The 20,668-nt window shown below is 42.6% G+C and overlaps 1 protein-coding gene across 4 annotated transcripts; it reads right to left on the bottom strand.

Annotated features, from left to right (window-relative positions):
* Window positions 1-766: 766 nt before the first annotated feature.
* On the bottom strand, window positions 767-20,120 carry sp3a (sp3a transcription factor). Of its 4 annotated transcripts, XM_060930023.1 has the most exons (8): window positions 19,947-20,120; window positions 19,551-19,718; window positions 19,266-19,361; window positions 6,228-7,247; window positions 5,483-5,708; window positions 5,002-5,191; window positions 3,948-4,144; window positions 767-3,218 (listed from the first exon to the last, which is right to left on the bottom strand). In XM_060930023.1, exons 2-8 carry the CDS (start codon window positions 19,617-19,619, stop codon window positions 2,902-2,904), a joined length of 2,115 nt encoding a protein of 704 aa, XP_060786006.1. In that variant the 5' UTR covers window positions 19,620-19,718; window positions 19,947-20,120; the 3' UTR covers window positions 767-2,901. The 4 variants fall into 4 exon arrangements, with proteins under 4 accessions (XP_060786006.1, XP_060786010.1, XP_060786009.1 ...); XM_060930027.1 differs by having other exon boundaries at window positions 5,002-5,089; window positions 19,551-20,120; XM_060930026.1 differs by having other exon boundaries at window positions 5,002-5,092; window positions 19,551-20,120.
* Between the last annotated feature and the right edge of the window lie 548 nt (window positions 20,121-20,668).

The following is a 20,668-nucleotide window of genomic DNA, read 5'->3' on the forward strand; positions in this document are numbered from 1 at the left end:
AGTGACAAAATATTAGACGGCTTCAGACACTCACCATAATTAGAAATATGAGCGGATGTAGAATGAAAACTTTATCAAGAAGACATAGATACCGAGCCCTGGAGACAAAAAACTATTCTCAAATATTTCCAGGGAAATCGTCTGTAGTACTAGTTTAATTATTCATTAAAATAACTCATCAAGAGAGTCGAGCACATTGTTAATTTTGCTCATGATAAACTATAATCCAGAAACAAATGGATGTAATAAGCTTGAAGAGACTCAGAACGTAGTTTGAATGCAAGATTATTCTCCTCCACCAACATTCTAACCACAGCTATTTCCTAACCACGTTCTTCATCATATCAATAGTATTCTCACCTTTTATAAAAATGATTTCGACCATTAGCTCAGGTCACTGGAAAGTACAATGTGGTCAGAAGGTCAACTGGCCTCTTACACTGCAGCTATGGATGTAGTGACATCTGCTGGACTACACCCAGGGGTCGGTCTCTGTCTGTCTCTCTCACACAAACAGTGTAGCCTCATTCAGTACATTGTAGGGTTTGAAAAGGAAAAAATAAATAAATAAAAACAAATAATCTTCATGGAAAGTCATCTCCCAGTGTGTGTGTAACGCTGAATATTTCACTTCATGTTCAAAAATGAAACCTGCTCGTTAATGAGAAGACATTATATAAACTATAAATTCAGTTAAGAGATTAAAAAAAAAAAAAAAATAGGAGACCTGACAGCCAGACTTCTTTTTAGTCATTTTAGTGTGAAATAAAAAGCTGCCCTCAAAAGTGGGCATTGTACAATAGTTTGAAGCTTTTTCAGAAAAAAAAGACCAAATAACAATACGAGAGTTACAATGCTATTTATAGTGAACAAAATTATAATTGACCTCACAAACTAGGGCAACATATTAAAAATGCAGATAGTAGGAAGGAAATAGGAAAAAAAAAAAAATCACAAAACAAAATAGTGTTTCATCAATTATACTCAACTAACGACGTTATCCGTTTCAGCAAGGCTGGGTAGTTGAGCATGGATCATCATTAGCATGTTGAAATTTCTCATCTTTAATAGCTGAAACTCCTAAAACAGACTGGCAACTGAACTCATAATTCATGTCTGGATTACATGGAATAATCCATCATATGAAAGTGCAAAACAATCCTGGAGATAAAGAGGGAAAATATTCCTACACCATCGCTTGAAGAACAAACTGCATACTGAGGGCAAGAAATCTGTCCTTCAGCAACCTGTGAAATATATAAAAGAGTTATGCTCTCTTTATAAAAAAGTTCATTATCAAATTGTGAGTATATACCAGTAATAAACAAATGTATTTGCACATGTAAATGGACATTTCTTTTTTTTTTCCCCTCTCTGACAGGATCTCAAATCAGGAGTACCCCAGCCTACAGCAGATCAGAACAAAGTCAATCAAATTACTGCAGAACCCATCAGAACCATCGTGAAGCTAAAATCCTTGATCCAGGTTGTAATTTTGCGTTTCTTGTCCAGAACTTGCTGGCCTAAAAATAAACTGGGCAGGTTTTGCTGTTACATGGTGGTTTGAAGAATCAGTCCTGGTCTCTTAAGCAGTTTGAAAGTGATTTGATTGAATTTGGTCCAAACAGCTTTAAGACCGGTGACACAGCACCCATGCAATCGAGTACTCCTTATTCCTAATGGATCAGCATGTGGTACAGCTTTTCACATGTGCAACCCAGAGCGTTAAACTCCAGGCACATCCAGACAAAATCACATCCTCTTCATGCGACACTGACATGTTACCAATTTCTAGACCACAAATCTGCCCATTATATATCAAATGATTCTGATAATATTCAGTCTTAGAAAAAAATTACATACTGGAATTATTATACATATTTAAAAAATAAAAAAAGCTCATTTAAGAGATGTAGACACCACAAAACCAGTTTACTATGCAAAGCCTCATATAAATATTGTCTTGCTCAAAAAGACTTAACAAAATGCATAACATCTGATCAACTGTAAGAGGTTGAAGAAGAAAAAAAAAGGTTTTTAATTACACTGATTGTTTTTCGTTTTTATAATTTTCTTCACAACGCTTCGGTTTCAAGAGAAAGAGCTTCGCAGAGCTTTGATTGGACTAAATAAAACAAAAAGGAACACGTTGGGAAAAAAATAGTATATATATATGTATATATATATATATGCATGTATTCAGAGAAAAGCATCAGAAACACGTACATTAAAGACACATTTGGACATGAAGAACTTCATAACGCCCCAGCACCAGAGTGGCACACTTCATTCAAATGTTCTACCCTGAACATCCTCCCTTACGGTGTGGCCAACTAACGCCACAGCATACCCTACACTAGCCACAACATTAGGTTAACATCCCTCCCATTGACCAGACCTAGCTTCCTTTATAAAGGTTACTCCCATTCAAACAAATACATGTCATAACAGTTGCTTTAAAGCTCGTCAGCAACTCTACTTTTGTACATAACATGAGTATGATACAAAATAAGGCATTTCAGTGTTTTTATATGGAAACTACTTTCGACGAAACCATTTTCTTCTGTTCCGTTGTTGCCATAAAAAAACTGCAGACAAACATAAATTGATATTCTATATTTGTAAAATATATTTTTATATATATGTGCATTTACGTAAATGGATATATTTACGCAAATGAGAATAATCTGTGGGTATAAAAAGCAGGATAAATTTGAGGGAGAGAAGTCTTGTGGTCAAACCGATATCCAGGAGGAAGAGATAGGAGAAGGTAATAATGACACTATGCTCAAAGCAACGTAACCTCGGATAAAAAGTTTACTCAAATCCTTGTGAAGCAGTTTCTTTCCTGACAATTGAGGAAGTCCTCTCTGTTAGTTGCTCAGCTCCTGTACGTACGCGTCACTCTGCAGCTTCGCTGGCTGCCACGGTGACTAACTGCAGCGGGATCTCTGCTGTAGTGAGTAGCTCCTGCGAGCTGGACGTGTTAACAGTAGCGTTAACAGTAGCAAGGCCCTGCACGGCACCTGGTTGGATGTTGGTGAGGATGAGTGTGGTCGCTCCTGAGGTGATGATGCTGTCAGAGGAAGCAGAGGTCTCCACGCTCGCCACCACTGAGCCACCACTGCCCTTCTTCTGATGTGTCTTTATGTGCTTGGCCAGGTGGTCACTTCGCATGAAGCGCTTTGAGCACTCAGGACACACAAACTTCTTCTCGCCTGCCACATAAGCAAAGGGTATAATTTACGCAAATAATGTAAAACAGCTTTTTTTTTTTTTTAGAAACTTAAAAAAAAAATCAGAATGGGAGCAGTCATGCTCTAGGTTTACTACTTCATGTTCAGGTGGTGGTTAAGAGAATTTATGTATGGCAGTGGTTCTCAAAATAGGATCTGGGGATCCCCAGGTGCCTGTGAAGCATAGCCAGAGGGTCCATGATTCTTTTAAAATAATTACAGTCACATCCTCACAAAAATACAGGTCACAAAAATCACAACCTATCATTGTCAAAGAGATGATCATTGAGCTCTTATAGGTATTAGTTTGTATGACTGGTCACTTGACTTACACAGGTTGAATCCAAACCTCCAATAATTCAGAAAGAAAAGCTATAAAATTGTCACCTTGGACCTAATCTGATCTGTTGGGTGAAGTACAGGAATAGGAAGCACTGTGGCTTGAAATAAAAACCTCATAATAATTACTGTTCAGTCACTGATCCAATTCACTGTTACAGGAATTTTACTGGTGCATGCTGGAGATGATGTGTAGTAGGTCCTGAGTTGATAATGTTATCAGACCCCACCACAGATCAACCACCACACCTATCTGGTGCTGCACTGTACCGGAAGTTAGGCCTATATAATAAACAAACCCTTGAAGCTGTTCACAATTTTGTACAGAAAGAAAGTAATGGAGAAGGAAAGAACAGGATAGGACATGCGTACCTGTATGTGTTCTCCGATGTCGCTGTAGCTCATCGCTGCGTGTGAATCTCTTGCCGCAGAACATCCAGTTGCAGACGAAAGGTCTCTCTCCTGAATGCCAGCGCAGGTGAGCTCGCAGGTGAGATGTCTTCCCGTACACCTTCCCACAGCCTGCTATATGACATACGTGCTGCTTCTTCTTCCCCATGTTGGTGCCCCTACAACACAAAGCATAGACACAACGTTATAAAGAAAGAAGTGCCATATGCACATTATACACAGACATTTAATCAGTATGCATGGGAAGTGTTAGGAAGATTAACATAAGATGACTGGAATGGTCTTAGGTTTGTTGAGTTGAGACAAAAAAAAAAAATAAATCCTAAAGCTTACAGTCAGGGACTTAATAAACTTAGAACACCAGCACTGGTGAATTCACTTGGTAAGCTCATTAGGAATATCAAAAATGAATAAGATGTGATCTAAATGCAGGACTAAACTTGCAATTTTAATTAAATTGACTTTCAACTGCTCGTTTCTTTAATTGCTGTAACCAGTGGGTTGTCAACAATCAACTGATGCTATCAAAATAAACAGACAAATCAATGATCGAGCTTTTAATCACTTGTTCACTGTTAAAGGCAATTCTAGTACAAGAGTAATTGCATGTTTTTGAGGAACAACCCATTACAATATGCAAAACCACAAGCGTGGTGCATTTCAGTGTGGTACAAATGGTTTATCACACACTAAAAGGCCCGTCAAAGAGCATGTAGTGAGGGTGTAGCTGTGGCAGGAGAATATAGTAATACTTATAATTGAGCACTTAAAACGTGTACATGTCCTGTAACGGACTGCAAAACATAAGTGCGTTATGTATGGCATAAGGGATTAGATTTGATGGTCAAAATTCATACGACACATAAAACTAGGAGTTTCCAAGCATGAAGCGTCACAATTTGGCTTGACATAATGCGCCCACTATTGCATCAATAGTGATTAGTCACGTCTAAAGATAATAGGTTCAGTAGTCATGTCTAAAGATAATAGGTTCAGTATGGTTTGTATACATTACCTTCCTCCTCCCTCTTTGCAGTTGGGGCAGGTGCAGGCGACTCTACGCAGCCGTTTGCCCTCCTGGCCCAGATTCTCCATCTCGTCTTCTACTAAGCGCACACGTAGGTGAGACAGGTCATTAGTATTCAGAGTGGAGTCACCAGCAAGAGACCACTCTTCTGAGTCTGGCTCCTCCTTTATCCGAATATCTAATCGGAAAAAGAAAAATCTTTTTTCTGCCACTATGGAACTAGCAATTCCACGAAAAAGTCAAATTGGGTCTTTTACTTGAGTAGTCCATATTTCATTCCATTGTTAAATAAAAAGAATAAATATCTTGTCAGTAGCCTGCCTGCACATAATTTTAAGTCAACTACAAAAGACTATTCCTTTGTATAACCTCACAGGGTTGTCAGTCCGGTTATAAACACCTGAAACAATTTTAGACAAGTCTGTTAAATAAAAACATCCTGACATTTATGAATCAGCAACAGCATTACCTCCAGGGCTGTCTGTGTCATCAGCCTGGAGCTGGAGCCCTGCATGATCCACCGAATTAACTGTGACTGTCTGCAAGTTGGGAATCTGCCCAGAGCTGATGCTAACTGGAGTGGTACTTAGTGTAGCTCCCTGCCCTATAGACAGGGTCTGCACTGGGGCTAATGTGATCTGTTGGGCCGGGGCTGTCTGGAGCTGCAGGTTCTGGAGGTTCTGAATACCCTGAACCTGGAAACATGGGACAAAGAGATAAAGGTAATGTTCAACATTAGCAACTAAAAATAAAAACGTAATACATTTTTAATTAAACACTTTATTTTCAGTCGCAAGCAATGAGAATACAAAATTGCATCTTTTCATTTTAAATATTAAACCAAAATAATTAAAGCAAATACAAAGGCAACAAATAATTTAGCATACTACAGAATACATCCGCAACTATTTTAAAGATCTTACTGGTCACCTATGCATCTAGTAAACTGGTCCACCATAGTAAACTGATCCAATACTTTCAGAGTAAACTAAGAGGAATTCTCTCAGCCTTCAGCAAATTATAAAAAATAAAAGCAGTGATACAGTTTACTTGATATGCACTTGGCATGTTTGCTCTTAGAGAGAGAGTGCAAAAGAAGGCTGACCTGGTTTAAATATCTTGTAAGACTTTATTTTGGTTAATATGTCCCCTAATGTCTCAAATATTGTGTACTTTTCAGAGTAGACTGTCTCACACCCACCACAAGTACCTACCTGGAAGGTCTGCCACTGTATCTGGCCTGATGGTGTGACGGTCTGAGCTTGAATGAGGAAGGTCCCTGGGTTGATTAGCTGGACGTTCTGGAGAGGCTGCTGCCCCTGGGCGGCTATTTGTTGTTGGCTCAGCTGCCCATCACTGCTCTGGAGTGGTACCTGCTGCAGCTGGATCACCTGCTGCCCTGTGGACGCTTGTACCTGGCTCTGAGCAAGGAATCCTTCAGTCTGCTCAGGCGTGCTCTGCGTTAGCACACCTGTACCATCGATTGTGCTGGCAGGCAACTGCGAGGACGAAGATGACGATGATGACGTGGTAGGCACAAACATCTCTGCTGCATTAGTGTTGTTGACCACTAGTGTCTGCTGTTCTCCTGTTTTCTCTGAGCCTTCTGTGTTTTCCACAGTCTGATTGGTCATGATTAGCTGTCCATCAGCAGTCAGCCCTGTGGCTATCGTCTGTGCCCCGGAGAGCCCAAGTGAGTCCAGATCTACACTGTTAATGGGTACAAAGGTAATATTCCCAGGCAAACCCACAGGCACGTTAGCAACCACCTGCCCCTGACTGTTGAAGGCTGAACTTCCCAGAGTGACTCCTTGGATCTGCTGGACTTGGCCAGTCTGGGTCATAAGGTTCGGGCTGTTGCTAAGAATGCCACCTGAGGCAGTGCCGGCTACACTGATGGCCTGAGAGCCATCAGGGAGAATCTGGATCTGCCCTGAGGCATCCTGAGCCAGCGAGGCACCCTCTACTGTTGAAGCAGAGAATCCCAACTGCCCATCAGTTGTCTGGATCTGAGGGATAACTTGGTACTGGATGTTAGGCACTGCATTGGCGGAGGAATCTGTCCCTGATGTTAGCAAAATGGGCTGGCTCTGGAGGCCCTGAATGGGAAGAACATACTGCCCATTGGAGGTGACTATGCCCCCACTGGGCAGCTGCACAATGCTTGAGTCATCCTTGACTCCATCCCATCTTTCTGATGAGCTTGTTAGGGGCACTGATCCTGAATCTGCAGGCTGAGAAAAAAAGATTAACGCGTTACCTGAGAACTCAATGCTGAAATCGTAGACTTGACAAATGTTATTAAACTTAACAAGATAATTTGGCAAATTCGTTCTTTAGAGAGGAGATCACTTAGAGATTCTTTAGAGAACGCATCAGTGTCACAGCCACAATACAAACATAACACCCTACGTTCACATTAGCAAGTGCCAAGTTGTAGTTAGTTTGTCTCTTACAGGCATGTGGCGACTGCTACTGTTGTCACGTGTACGGTTCGGTGGTTGATGTCTAAAGGTAGTAGCTACATAAACACCTGAAGCTAACATGCTGAATAATGCACTAACCCATTTGAAAAATTGTTCTTTGGTTTACAGTACAACCTACGCTGTGTACTAGCTAAGTTGACAGATTAACAAAGCAAGCTAACTATCCCAGATACATACCTTTATCAGCACGAACAACCATCTCTACTTCCTTATGAAAAACAATAAAGCTTGGAAAGTCTCGATACATGTTTAAAGAGAGGTTGCATAGAACAGTACAAGATGAAATTGTGATAAGTTCTTCCATTTTTGCATGTCAAACACTAAACGGGAACTAAGTGCAGGTAGGAAGTAAAACCGAGTGGTGAACTGAGGAAAATGTCAGACCACATACACACTAAAGGATTTTCAAATTTCAAGTGATTTTAAAAAATGTGCGAGACCACAGACATAATGATAAATTTAACTAATTTCTCATCTCATCTCATTATCTCTAGCCGCTTTATCCTTCTACAGGGTCGCAGGCAAGCTGGAGCCTATCCCAGCTGACTACGGGCGAAAGGCGGGGTACACCCTGGACAAGTCGCCAGGTCATCACAGGGCTGACACATAGACACAGACAACCATTCACACTCACATTCACACCTACGGTCAATTTAGAGTCACCAGTTAACCTAACCTGCATGTCTTTGGACTGTGGGGGAAACCGGAGCACCCGGAGGAAACCCACGCGGACACGGGGAGAACATGCAACCTCCGCACAGAAAGGCCCTCGCCGGCCACGGGGCTCGAACCCAGGACCTTCTTGCTGTGAGGCGACAGCGCTAACCACTACACCACCGTGCCGCCTTTAACTAATTTTTTTTTAAATATTTTAATTATAAGAATGCACACATCAGATGATTCGGTCAAGACAGGACCACACACTTGGCTATTATACTAAAACGATTTCAGAGTGGCGATTCCAGGGACTTGGAATCTCACCAAAGCTTGTGCGATCAAATGTGATTTCGGAGCAGAACAAACATGGAGGTGGACTGGTGTCCTCGGCTGGTTGCACTTGCGTGCATGTTGTGTTTTGCACAGAAAAACAAAAAGCGAGAAAAAAAAAAATGCATGAAGTGCTTGTCATGTTTCTCAAGCCTGAGAAGTACAAAGCCCAGGAAGGAAAGTGATTTGGGGGAGGGGGGATGACAGTTTTGGAAAAACTTTGTGAGGTCCCACAAAACATGCATCTTTTTTCCCCCTCCAGGGCTCCGTAGAGAAGAATCAGCATGGTTTACTACAGTGGCTGGGAAGTACAAAACAAAATTACAAAATGTGAAACACTAACATTTTATAAGACAAAATTACAAGAGCAAAACACCAAGGACAAAACAAATTTACATCTTTAAAAACAAACTGACAAGATGTGAAACACTTTTACGAGCGCCGAGATAAATTTACGAGTGGCGGGACACTTTTACCAGTCCCGAAACAAATTTACAAACGAAAATCTTCATGGAAGGGGACTGTACCAAATGCTGCAAGCGACCTGGAAGTACAGTGGCCAGGAAGCGATAGAGTGAGCGGTCAATTCATGTTCCGTGTTTGAAATCACTTACTACTCATTATATAGTCCTCTGTATAGAATTCCCTAGATAGTGAGTAGTGAATGAGTGAGTGATTTTGGACACAGCCGCTGTCTTGTTCCCTGTGCACTTGGTCCTTCTGTCTGGTCCGTGTCCTTTAAAAATTCTAGAGACCGTCCACACGAACCGCGTTAAGCGGTTCATGCGTTTTCCACAAAAGGGGCAAAACATCATTCGGTCACAGTCAACGCTCTGTCACCATAAACTCCATAGAAGACAACAAGAATTGACCGCTCACTCGATCACTTCCGGGTCGCTTGTGGCATTTGATACGTTCCCCTTCCATGAAGATTTTCATTTGTAAATTTGTTTTGGGACTGGTAAAAGTGCTCCACCACTTGTAAATTTGTCCCAGCGGTCGTAAAAGTGTTTCGAATCTTGTCAATTTGTTTTCTAAGATGTAATTTTTTTTTGTCTTCCGTAAAAGTGTTTTGCTCATGTAATTTTGTTTTATAAAATGTAAAAAAGCGTTTCACATTTTGTAATTTTGTTTTGCGCTTCCCGGTCACTGTAGTTTACAGTGGAGCACCGTTATAATAAGAATAGCTATTACATGAAAAGCGTTGCAACACGGTCAGCTCATGGTTCCTAAAACTTACATTTAACTTTATGCGGCTGCATTTGAGAACTCAACAGTCTCAGACTTGGAAGAAGAGTTACTTGAAAATGTGTTAAGATGGTTTGAATGCAATGAAACTTCTGTGGCGAATGTTACGCATCTATGAAACATGCTTCATTTCGTCCAACTACAGGCTCACGTGAGATTTCAACACAAGTTACAGACTTGCAGTAAAATCAAGGACTAAAATGAGCGTATTACACAGCAATGCCTGAACTCTGCTTCTTGCACGATAATCAAACGTTCTCTTCTTTGAATACTTCTTTACTTGTTATTACACGCAGTTAATTATTACACGATTGTCCATATTCTTCTCACTACTATAGTAATTTTATCATGACTTGTAATTAACTTGGCGGTGCTATTACGTTGTATAGAATTATGCTTACGCTTATTCAGAGCAGGCTGAAACTTGTATTTTTAAATACCTTCTATTACAAATATAGGATCTTGCTAGAAAGGGGGGAAAAAAAAAAGAGTTTTGTAAAGAATAAATGCATTTTATATATATATATATATATATATATATATGCATATAAATGTAAATAAAATGCATTTAAATAACACACAAGCATCCATTGCTCTAATCCAGGACAGGTGCATGTAATCAGTCTTTGAGATGCGCACTACTCAGAGCGTAGAAGCGCGCGAGTGAGAGTTCGAAGCGTGTAGGCGCGGATGCACACGGATGTGACAGGCAGCAAAATATTTTACTACATATTAAGCCTAGGGTGGCACGGTGGTGTAGTGGTTAGTGCTGTCGCCTCACAGCAAGAAGGTCCGCGTTCGAGCCCTGTGGCCGGCGAGGGCCTTTCTGTGCGGAGTTTGCATGTTCTCCCTGTGTCCGTGTGGGTTTCCTCCGGGTGCTCCGGTTTCCCCCACAGTCCAAAGACATGCAGGTTAGGTTAACTGGTGACTCTAAGGCCAAGTTTACATTAGACCGTATCTGTCTCGTTTTCTTCGCGGATGCACTGTCCGTTTACATTAAACCGCCTGGAAACGCCGGGAAACGGGAATCCGCCAGCGTCCATGTATTCAATCCAGATCGTGTCAGCTCCGGTGCTGTGTAAACATTGAGATACACGGATACGCTGTGCTGAGCTCTAGCTGGCGTTGTCATTGGACAACGTCACTGTGACATCCACCTTCCTGATTCGCTGGCGTTGGTCATGTGACGCGACTGCTGAAAAATGGCGCGGACTTCCGCCTTGTATCACCCTTCATTAAAGAGTATAAAAGTATGAAAATACTGCAAATACTGATGCAAATACTGCCCATTGTGTAGTTATGATTGTCTTTAGGCTTGCCATCCTTCCACTTGCAAGTGGTAAGTGATATGCACTGGGATCACACACACAGCGGCTCAGTCCCGAATCACAGCTTGTGCACTCCACTCGCGCGCTCTGTGAGCTGCGCAGGGCCGGAGTGCGCACCCTCCAGAGGGCACTCGCTGTTCAGGGCGGAGTGATTTGGAGCGCAGAATGCCTGCGGAGCCGAGCGTATCCGTGTATTGTTGTTGCTGTATGCACGCAAATCGTGTATTGGTGTTGCTGTGTGCACACTAATCGTTTTAAAAACGTTAATCTGATGATCCGCTGATACGGTCTAATGTAAACATGGGCTAAATTGACCGTAGGTGTGAATGTGAGTGTGAATGGTTGTCTGTGTCTATGTGTCAGCCCTGTGATGACCTGGCGACTTGTCAAGGGTGTACCCCGCCTTTTGCCCGTAGTCAGCTGGGATAGGCTCCAGCTTGCCTGCGACCCTGTAGAAGGATAAAGTGGCTAGAGATAATGAGATGAGATGAGATATTAAGCCTAGGTCACAACCGGACGTACGATTTTTTGGCCGTGCGATTTTTGGTGTTTCCCAAATCGCTGCGTTTTTTTTATTCATGGAGAAAGACGCACGTTGGCCGTAAGTTTGTCTTGCAACCTGAAAAAAACGTAAGCGCCCGTATAGATTGTTTGACATGACAAAGAACCTCTGTGGCTGGTCTGCGGCCAGTCTACCGCTCGAAAATCAGCACGTCACACGCGCGCCCTCCATGCGTTTCTTGCGTTTTTTGCACGTAGACCGGCCGTAGGAGCATGTACAGCCGATTGTGACCTAGGCTTTATGCGTTACATTGACAGTCAACAATAAAAAAAAAATTTTTTAATTTATCAGCATGGTAAAAACGATCATAGTTCTTGCAATTTCTTTCTCAGATATCTTCAGGGGACTGGTTTATCTAAAAAACTCAAGCTTCTAGAGCATTTTATAATTGAGCCTTGTCAGATTTTCCATATCGTTATAACACGGATTCACCCATAACACGGTTGGATTCTTTGGATCCCAACTACTGTGTTATAACAACACTCCACAGTATACATTTTGCAGTACGAAGTTGTGATCATTAGAAATGCAGTAATTTTTATATAATCACAGACCTTCCATTGCCATGAGGATGCTGTTCAACACAAGTACGCAATATCTGCTTCCTGGTCAGCTCCCTCTCACTGGCTATTCTGGGTTTCTGCTCAATATTACATCATTGTTCATATCATACTACAGTATTTCAAATCATATATATCAAAACATGTTCGAGACTTGCGATTTGAAATCAGGGATGCTCCAATCGAGTCGGTGGCCTTTGGATAATGTCTGTAAACCCCTCACGCTACAGGATTATTTGGGCAGATAATTGGTTCTGACCAGGCTTGAATCAAGAACGCCCCCAAGATTATTGGAAAAGGGTGTATCAGACCCAAAATTAGCCCGACTATCCTCTAACGTAGGGCTTGCTTTAGAATTTGTCCAAGGAATCATTCGAGCCAATTGTCTGAAGTTGTCACTTTACCCTGTCATAACTAATTTGCATAGAATTAATGTATCGCTTTTGCTGCTACTGAAATCATGGCTCTGTGTCAACATGTACTACCCCAAATCAGAAAAAGTTGGGATGGTATGGAAAATGCAAATAAATACATTTTAAAAAAAGCCATGATTTCTAAATTTACTTTGATTCGTTTTTCACTGCAGACAGTATGAGCCCTAGATATTTCATGTTTTGTCTAGTCAACTTCATTGCATTTGTTAATATACATCCATTCCTGTGTCTCAGGCCTGCAACACATTACAAAAAAAATCTTGATGGGAGAAATTTAGAGCTAGTAATGAGGTTAAATAATAATAAAAAAACGATGTGATTTGAAACAGGTGATTGTCATCATGATTTGGTACAAAATCCGTATCCAGGAAAGGCCTAGTGGTTGAGCAGCAATAACGGGCCAAAGATCTCCAGCTTGTCATCAAATGCATGAGAAAATTTTTTAAATGTTTAAAAAACAAATGGTCTTCAAAGAAACATACAAAGAGATTTGGATATTTTTCACCTTCAACAGTGCATATCATCATTAAATGATTCAAAGAATCTGGAGGAATTTTGGTGCATAAAGGACAAGGGCGCAAGCCTAAGCTGAACACCTGTGATCTCCAATTCCTCAGACAGCACTGCATCAAAAACCATAATTTATCTATTGAGGTATTTCACCTGACGTCACAGGGTCACGTGACGCCCCGGTGCCCGCCATTTTGAACGTCAAGCTAGCTAATGTCAACAACAGTAGCTGGTATGTTACTGTAGCAATGTTTACGTTCAGTCATTTGGATGACTGTTAAAACCTTTCAGTCTCAAGTTTTTCCTTTACTGGATTTACTAGTTTACTGAGCTAGCGCGCTCGGGCAAGCTAGCCGGCTTGCCCGAGCGCGCTAGCTCAGTAAACTAGTAAATCCAGTAAAGGAAAAACTTGAGACTGAAAGGTTTTAACAGTCATCCAAATGACTGAACGTAAACATTGCTACAGTAACATGCCAGCTATGATGTTGTTGACATTAGCTAGTGCTAACAGCTAGTTGCTAATACACTACTACAACTACACAGACCCTAATAATATAGTTCTTGGTCATTGTCTGGTAACAGCAAATTTATAACGGGCCATGTCTCAACAGACTAAGAAGTTATTTCAATGACATTTAAGAACATTTTGTTTATCCTGAGGACCGAAAGTAAATGAAAACGTGAACAAACCTTAGCTGTAATAAGATGGCGACCACCGGCTCCAGGGACGACCCGCTGATGTAGGCATGTTACCCAGCCTGACACAAAATATTTGGAGGTATCCAAACTCTTATACGCTTTCAGATCAATACCTGTGTATGGCGATGGGTTTTTAACGACATAGGTATACAGATCATGTGGGCCGAAGTCAGGTAAAGACGAGGGCTTCGTGTACTTCCGTATGTCAGTGAACAATCCTGGTGGAAGCAGGTAAACGTCGTTCTCTAAGCCTGCTAACCTCAATTTTTGCAAATACCTCTCCTTCTGCTCACCTTGTAAATGCCCTACGTCGCTGGATAGTGAAGGTGTTTTCTGCATCTCGCTCCTTTTTCTTTTATGTTTTTCGTTTGTCGCCTTCCTCACATTCAAACTGATTCGAGCCGTGCCGTCCAAAATGGCAGCATCACATGACTTGGTCACGTGGGTGAAATACCTCAATAGCTGATGTAACCACATGGGCTCAGGATTACATTGACAAACCTTTGTCAAGGATTACAATATGGAGTTACATCCACAAACTCCAGTTAAAACTTTGCTATATAAAAAGGAAACCTTATGTTAACTGTGTCCAGAAGCGCTGTCAATTTCTCTGGGCTTGGAGGCATCTGGGATGGACCATCACACAATGGAAATGTGTATTGTGGTCAGATGAATCAGTATTCCAGGTTTTTTTTGTGTGTGTGTGTGTATGGGGGGGAATGGGCGCCATGTGCTCTGGATCAAAGATGGAAAGGACCATCCAGACTGTTACCAGCAACAAGTCCAAAAGCCAGGGTCTGTCATGGTATGGGGTTGTATCAGTGCCCTAGGTAAAGGTAACTTACAATTCTATGATGGCAACATTAATGCAGAAAAGTACATTAAGATTTCTGAGCAACATATGCTGTAGTGGTGTGTCGTTCACGAACGAACCGTTCTTTTTGAACGAGTCTTCGAAGTGAACGACTAGAACTAGTTCGTGCTGCCTCTCGTTCTCGGTCGTTCGCGAATCAGCAGTCTCTGCTCGCTGGCAGCAGGGCGGTCGCTGAATCTCGGTCGTTGGCGAATCAGCAGGATCTGTTCAGCAGCAGAAGGGCGTCCAACTTGCATTTTGATCTGTGCAGAGCAGCGCCACTTTACTTCTTTAAGGGCTATCTGAGCCCTATTATCAGAGCGTTGACACATGCCAGGTCTTTAGTTTACAATTTAGAGCTCTCACTCAGCAATACATTTCAGTTCACAGCGAACGAGCTCAGCAGTTCGCGAACGAACGAACAGCCAGCAGCCAGCCTGCCTGCTGCCATACTGGGCTGGGCGCATCTTGCTCGAACAGCTGGAAAAGGTCTCGCTAGACGTGACGTCAATCGAATGTTTGTGCATAACAACCGTTTCCATGTCCATGACCAGGCCAAACAATGAATGATCATGAATGCAGCAGAGAGACATCGCAGGCTACTGTTCGCTGAATACGATGACTTGTAAAGTTGTTTATTCTCTGAAATGAGTGTTGCTGTTAAATAAGCAATTTTTTTTTTCTTAATGGGTTTGAGAGAACAACTGCATAGCCGGCAGACCATGGCTCTACTAAAATATAATAAATATAAAAACAGCTTTATTCTCATCTACATTTAATTAACTTTCAGAGCTTTGTTTATGTAGTCTTTTTCAGATAATGCTAGGATAATGTTTTTCTTCCATCTTTTTCTCAAGCACATTGTAATGTATGAAAATCTATTGTGGATGGCACCTCTGCCGCCTCTCGTTCACTCAAGATGAACTAAACTTCGGACGACAGCCATTGTTGTGCCGCTTTGGTGTGACGTCATCAAAATGAACGAGTGAACGAACTGAACGAACGAACTTCTTTGCTGAACTGACCGACATGAACGAACTGGCGGAAATGAATCGCCATGTCCCACCAATAATATGCTGCCTTCAAACGCTACGTTCACACTGCAAGGCTTAATGCTCAATTCCGATTTTTTTGTGAAATCCGATTTTTTTGTGAGGTCGTTCACATTAACAAATATATGCGACTTGTATGTGATCCTCAGTATGAACGAAAAGCGACCTAAAAGTGTTCCGCATGCGCATTGCAGGATACGACGACGTCACACGCAGTGAGCATGGCCAGCGTTTACAGAAGTAAAACCACCCGGTTGCGGTATGACTCATCCAATCTAGCTTGAATAGCTGCATCCCCCCAAATGGAAATCAGCTCCCTAACCTCTGCGTCCTTCCATTGAGAAGATTCAGAACCTTCACAGCCCGAAGCGTCCCTCGCATTGATGTCATGCGCAGGGGCGCAGATACGTTTTTTTGAACTGGGAGGGACAAAAAACTGGGGGGGACAAAGCTGCCAGCAAACCAACCCCAACCCCGATATGCCTGTCAAACTTGTTGTTAGTAACCATAGCAACCAAGCTCGAGCTCGCAACCTGTGCAGTCTGCGCAGCTCAACTAACCGAATATCAGTCTTTGTTTTGTTTTATGTGAGTTGTTGCAACTATGTATACACTGCTGTGCACCTCAATAAACTGAATGGTAATTAGTCTTTTGATTTTTCCGTGAGGTTTGCCTTATGCAAAGAAAGACAGCATAGACGTTTTTTCCTCCCTATAAGTGGGGGGGACCGAACGAGGTGAATTTAAATATGACTCGTCCCACCCTCTATCTGCGCCCGTGATTATGCGCCATGTTGTTGTAACTTTTTTGAGAGACCCGCCGCCTACTTCAGCGCAGAATAGTGACGTTTGTGGCTTGTTGATGACGTGTAAGTCGGATGAATGCGACCTGGCGGTTCAGACTGAAGTCGCATATGAAAAGAGCGGATAGGAATCGGAATTAGGACCACATATCCAAACGGCCTGGGTTGGATTTGAAAAAATCGGATCTGTGTCATTCATATTGTCAATAAAAGATCGGATACAGGTCACATATGGGCGAAAAGATCGGATTTGAGTCACTTCAGCCTGCAGTGTGAACGTAGCCAAAAGGACATCTTTTCCAGGGAGATTTCAACAAGACAATACAAAACCACATTCTGCACACATTACAAAGGCATGGTTGTGGAAGGAGAGGGAGCCTGTCCCCTGTCCCCAATAAAGAATGTGTGGAGAATTTTGAAACAAAAAAAATATGACAATGATCCTGTACTGTTGCACACCTTCAGCCCTGTTTGCAGGAAGAATGGGACAAAATAACACCTGAAACACTTCATCACTTGGTGTCTTCAGTCTGTAAACATCTTTTAAGTGTTGTGAGAAGGAATGGCAACATTATAAAGTGGTAAATGCTTTACCGTCCCAACTTCTTAAAAATGTGTTGCAAGAATCAGAATTGTAATGTGTTTATTAAGTAAAAAAAACAACAAAACAACATTCATGAGGTAAAACATTAACTAATGTACTGCTGTACTGTTTTGAGTGCAAACACAGGGCAAATATAGTTTACAAAATCATTGTTTTCAGTTGTAATTTTAATTTCAACATACCATCCCAACTCTTTTTTTTCCTAATTTGCAGTAGTAGACAGAAAATGAATGGTCATCTGTGGCTTGCTAGTGTGAACATTAGGTTGGTATGTAAAGAAGTATCCTAACTGTCACATCCAAAGCTACCACTGTTAAAGTAATGATGGCGTCTGGTTGAAGTTTTGGTTCCTATGCAAATGTTACACATCCATCCATTATCTGTAGCCACTTATCCTGTGCAGGGTCACAGACGAGCTGGAGTCTATCCCAGCTGACTATGGGTGAGAGGCAGGGTACACCCTGGACAAGTCGCCAGGTCATCGCAGGGCTGACACAGAGACACATGCCCCTTTTCCACCAAAGCAGTTCCAGGGCTGGTTCGGGGCCAGTGCTTAGTTTGGAACCGGGTTTTCTGTTTCCACTGACAAAGAACTGGCTCTGGGGCCAGAAAAACCGGTTCCAGGCTAGCACCAACTCTCTGCTAGGCCAGAGGAAAGAACCGCTTACGTCAGCGGGGGGGCAGAGTTGTAAAGACCAACAACAATAACAAGACCGCGAAAGATCGCCATTTTTAAGCGACGAGAAGCAGCAGCTGTACAAACGCTTAAGGCCAATTTATGCTGACAACCCAGTCCTCGCAGATGGTGTCGCAGATGGCGTCTGCGTAGCCCCCCCCACCTTCGCAGATGCTCTGCGCGCACCTCCCAAAAATTGTGACCACCGCAGAAGCCTCGCAGACAGCGTCGCAGACAAGAGGGCTCTGATTGGTCCACTCTACATCCGCTGTACACGCACTTCCGCTTCCCTACTTTCCCGGTTTGGTTTGTTTTCACTACCGCCATTTTTAAAAACACGAGCGAAGATGGAGCAGCACGAACAGCAGTTGATCGAGCAAGTGAGGAAGTACGTACATCTATACGACTCCAGTTCTAGTCATTATAAGTAACCGGAGGATAAACACTCCACTAACCACACCCACCAACTACTCCTAGCGATTTCGCGACTTCGTGCCCACTTGCGTTGTGGCGGTGAATAACATCGCGCACGCCTATTACTCCCCGCTCAACGATAAATTACAACTGTCTGCGAAAAGCTATCTGCGAAAGCCTTGTCGCAAGAGCATGCAGAGGCCCTTAGTCATCCATTATTATTATTATTGTTGTTGTTGCTGCTTCTTCCGTGTTGTTTTTGCTTCGATATTCGCGCCAAGGTTTATGCAAACGTAGCGACGTAACTGACGTATACAGCGACGTAATGACGTGGCTTCCCTTAGCACCGCGAGCGATGGAAAAGCAAACTGGTTCTCAGCTGGCTCGCAAGTTGAACGAGTTGTGAACCAGCACCAGCCCCGAACCAGCCCTGGAACTGATTTGGTGGAAAAGAGGCAACAAACAACCATTCAGACTCACATTCACACCTACGGTCAATTTAGAGCCACCAATTAGCCTAACCTGCATTTCTTTGGACTGTGGAGGAAACCCACACAGACACGGAGAGAAAACATGTAAACTCCACACAGAAAGGCCCTCGTCAGCGGCTGGGCTCAAACCCAGAACCTTCTTGCTGTGAGGCGACAGCGCTAACCACTACACCACTGTGCTTGCTGCCCCAAATGTTATGCTCAAGAGTATGTACATTACAAATCATTTTGATGCAAATAAACATGGTGTTTTTTTGGTTCACACGGTGGTTTTGCAGCAATCAAAACATTGCACTGTAAAGGGAAAGGTGAGTTCAGTTCAGTTGATTTATAAACTAAAAGGAAATAAAATCAGAATTAGCTACAGGATAAGCCACGAGGCATGTTTTCATTATTTTACGATTTTAACAAAACCGTCCAGAGTCCACTTAGATCAGACCGAATATAAGGAAATTTGCCTTTTCCCCAGCTGGCCTGAGTTCCTGATGGGGTTAGATGGCAGGCGGGCAGGATGAGGGGTCGGGAGGCGGTGTGTGAGGGACTTACCCCGGCAGCGGCAGCCCTGTTCTCCCCCCGGGAGGAGGGCGAGCCGAGCTCGCTGCAGGTGGCCGCCAGCAGAGCGAGCGGCGACGGCGGACTGGCCTACCCACAATGGGCGGGTTCAAACAGGAGAAAAGGGGGTGGCCGTTAGTCCGGAGCCACACAGGAAGTACCACTTTTTTTAAACAACAAATTTAAAAACGTGTGAACTTCACAAAAGCACCATGCGTCCAGCTACGGCAACAAAAAGCCCTACCAGAGGAAGGAAAGAGACGAAACGGAAAAGAGTACCTGATCTCCCCTGCTACCATCTTGCTGCAGAAACTCGCTTTGACTGCTGTCCACGTCTAAGGCAGCCATTTCCTCTTGTCTCCCGGCTGTTTGTTTGGGCGCTGTACACAGGCACGGTGCACGGACACGAAGCAGAACAGCTCAGTCGGACGTACTGCCAGCTCAACTCTCCGACCACAACAAAGAATACTTCAACAAACTGAATACAAACAGAGCTCCTATCTGCACACAGATCGGAAAATTCTGAAGTGGCTAAGCTAACTGGCTAATGTTAAGTTAGCACAACTGCAAAGAGATTAGCAAACCAAACCTACACACTTAGCCAGCATTAGCATTAGCTTAGCTAAGACAGGGTTGCGGAATGCGTCTAATGGAAATGTATTGAGTCTTACATACCAGTCATTACTTGAATATACTTTAATAGAAAAAAATATCGATTTAATTACACTCCAAGCATGATTATATTATTCGGAGGCGGGCTGCGATCGCTGAATCGAGTCTATTTTTTCTATTTTGATTGACGGTGCGGGAAACACAAAAGGTGGAGCTTCCGATGTTGACTGTGAAAATTTGCGTCACGAACAGGATGTCCCGCCATTCTTCTCTCTCACTATTGGCTGCCGCAGTTCAGCTTTTGTGTTCCGATTGGTCGTCCGACCTATCAATCCGTTTGAATCGCGCAACTTCCTGTTCCTAGTCTCGTGGATAGAAAACGTTGCGAACGTTAACCAATGTTGAGAAAGTGAAGTTATAGTTTTTCTTTTTACGTTGTTGTACAATATCTCTTTTGGTGTTTGGATTGGAGAATTGATTTGTAGATGTGTATTATCTCCCAACGTGTATATCATGTAATTAGTAGTAAGCTAACAGTGACTAGCCCAGCTTTTTGTTTGGTCATGGTAAGGCCGATCTGTTGACGTTCACGGCTTTAACACTGAACAAACAAACAAACAGCTCCCATGTTTCTCAGTTAGACAGCTAACAGTTTAACTTTAAACTCATTTCGGAAACCTGCTGCATTTGTGTCCGTTTTCGGAAACAGTACAAACGAAAGGTCTTTTGTCTTAAATAATACAATTGTAAAAAATAAAGTTTCTTGGGAAAACGCATTATATTTA

Source organism: Neoarius graeffei, chromosome 9, assembly GCF_027579695.1.
Source record: "Neoarius graeffei isolate fNeoGra1 chromosome 9, fNeoGra1.pri, whole genome shotgun sequence".
Classification (NCBI taxonomy): Eukaryota; Metazoa; Chordata; class Actinopteri; order Siluriformes; family Ariidae; genus Neoarius; species Neoarius graeffei.

Bases quoted from the DNA above. Each gene is read 5' to 3' on its own strand.
- sp3a (XM_060930023.1), bottom strand. From the start codon at position 19,619: ATGGCTGCCTTAGACGTGGACAGCAGTCAAAGCGAGTTTCTGCAGCAA. The intron at 19,362-19,550 runs GTACTCTTTTCC...CATTGTGGGTAG, and splicing joins ATGGTAGCAGGGGAGATCAG to GCCAGTCCGCCGTCGCCGCT. The intron at 5,709-6,227 runs GTAGGTACTTGT...CCATGTTTCCAG, and splicing joins TACAGTGGCAGACCTTCCAG to GTTCAGGGTATTCAGAACCT.